The sequence below is a fragment of the Acomys minous genome (assembly GCF_964271855.1).
Source record: "Acomys minous genome assembly, chromosome: 13".
Taxonomy (NCBI): Eukaryota; Metazoa; Chordata; class Mammalia; order Rodentia; family Muridae; genus Acomys; species Acomys minous.
Genome location: NC_140495.1, coordinates 107,529,927 through 107,531,313, shown reverse-complemented (window position 1 = coordinate 107,531,313; position 1,387 = coordinate 107,529,927). Strand labels below are relative to the sequence as shown.

The 1,387-nt window shown below is 58.9% G+C and overlaps 1 protein-coding gene across 1 annotated transcript in view; it reads left to right on the top strand.

The window, feature by feature from the left end:
• The first annotated feature begins 106 nt into the window (after nucleotides 1–106).
• TBC1D22B (TBC1 domain family member 22B) overlaps nucleotides 107–1,387 on the top strand; it is a 60,631-nt gene continuing 59,350 nt past the window's right edge. Inside the window, exon 1 of the mRNA XM_084754154.1 lies at nucleotides 107–301. Within this exon, the coding sequence (XP_084610280.1) occupies nucleotides 246–301 (56 nt within the window). The 5' untranslated portion in view covers nucleotides 107–245. The remainder of the gene's footprint in view (nucleotides 302–1,387) is intronic.

Here is a 1,387-nt window from a genome sequence, read left to right as displayed (position 1 = left end):
TTCAGCGGCCCGCAGGATCCCGGATTCTCATTGGTCAGTCCGTCCACCGGCCTGCTCAGCCCACCAATGGCAACGGCGCTGGGCGGGGGGAGTGCCCACATCCAAGATGGCGCCCCCAGGAGCTGGGAGCGGGTGACCGGCGGCGGGGAAGCGGCCTGGGCTGGCCCTCAGATTGCGGGGTCTCGGGGGCCTGTCGCGGGGCGCCCCCGTGACCCACCGACCAGGCCTTCCCCCGGGCCGGAGCGATGGCCGCCGAGAACAGCAAGCAGTTCTGGAAGAGGAGTGCCAAGCTGCCGGGGAGGTGAGCCCAGGACGCTGAGGGGAGTGGAGATTGGACCCAAAGCCTTCCAGATCCCCGATTCCTGAATCCCACGGGCCTGGGGTGAGCCGGGGGCCGCCCCCGAGGCCGGAGGGCTGGTGTCCGGGTAGCCCAAGCTGGGACAAGCTGTCAATCAGAGAAGCCTGGCCAGCTTGGGTGTGGGGTGCAGACTGGGGTCTGGGGCTGGGGAAGCTCAGCTCGGAGGTGTCGGGGGACCCGGTGTGAGGGGCAGTGGAGTTGGGCGAGTTGCTGCTGTCAGCCAGGTATTGGAGGACCACCTGCAGACCGCTTTCCACTTTCTACAGAACTCCTGGGGCGGGGGGTCTCTAACAGCATTGGTAGCTGCTTGCATGAGGATAGCCCTTGGCCTTGGCCTCCAGCCTAGCCCACTGCTCTTTCCCTTTTGGACTCCATAGGGGTTCTGATGGGGAACCTGGGGCAGGCCTGCGGGGGAGGGGGTGTGAGCAGGAAACGTGAGGGGGCATTCTCAAGCCTGACCTTACTTTGTCTCGAGTTGGCCCTTACTCATTAGGAATTATTGCGGGGTGGGCACAGGACGGAGAGTAAGTTACTCCTTTGGCACTTGCTAAATCGTTTGTGCAATCCAATGTAACCTCTCCCCCGCCCTCTCCCCACCCTGAGAGGTAATTTTCTTTTTGTGTAGATGGCATTAAATTCTTTGATCCCTCAGTTTGGGTGGGAGAAGTGGGCCGCCCAGGCAACTTGTCTTCTTAGTTTTTCTTTCTCTTCTTGGTGTATGTTGACATTCGGAACACCTGTCCATCCGTCGTCACTCTGCCCTTGGTTTATTGGCTCAGGTTGTTTTGGGTGATCCTGACAAGTGAAAGGAGTATGTGTTAAATTGCTGAACGTAAGATTTGTGCCAGCCACAGGCTGCTTTGTGTGAGACTTTGTGTCTGGCCAGGCTATCTCTCCTTATTGGTGTGCCTGTAAGTCTCTTTTGTGCAGGTGTCATCCTTTGACCTGTGACTTCTCTCTCTTTTAGCCTCCTCCCTTCTCTTCCTACATTGCTGCATACCTCCCTCTTTACCTCTCCCACTCCCTCTC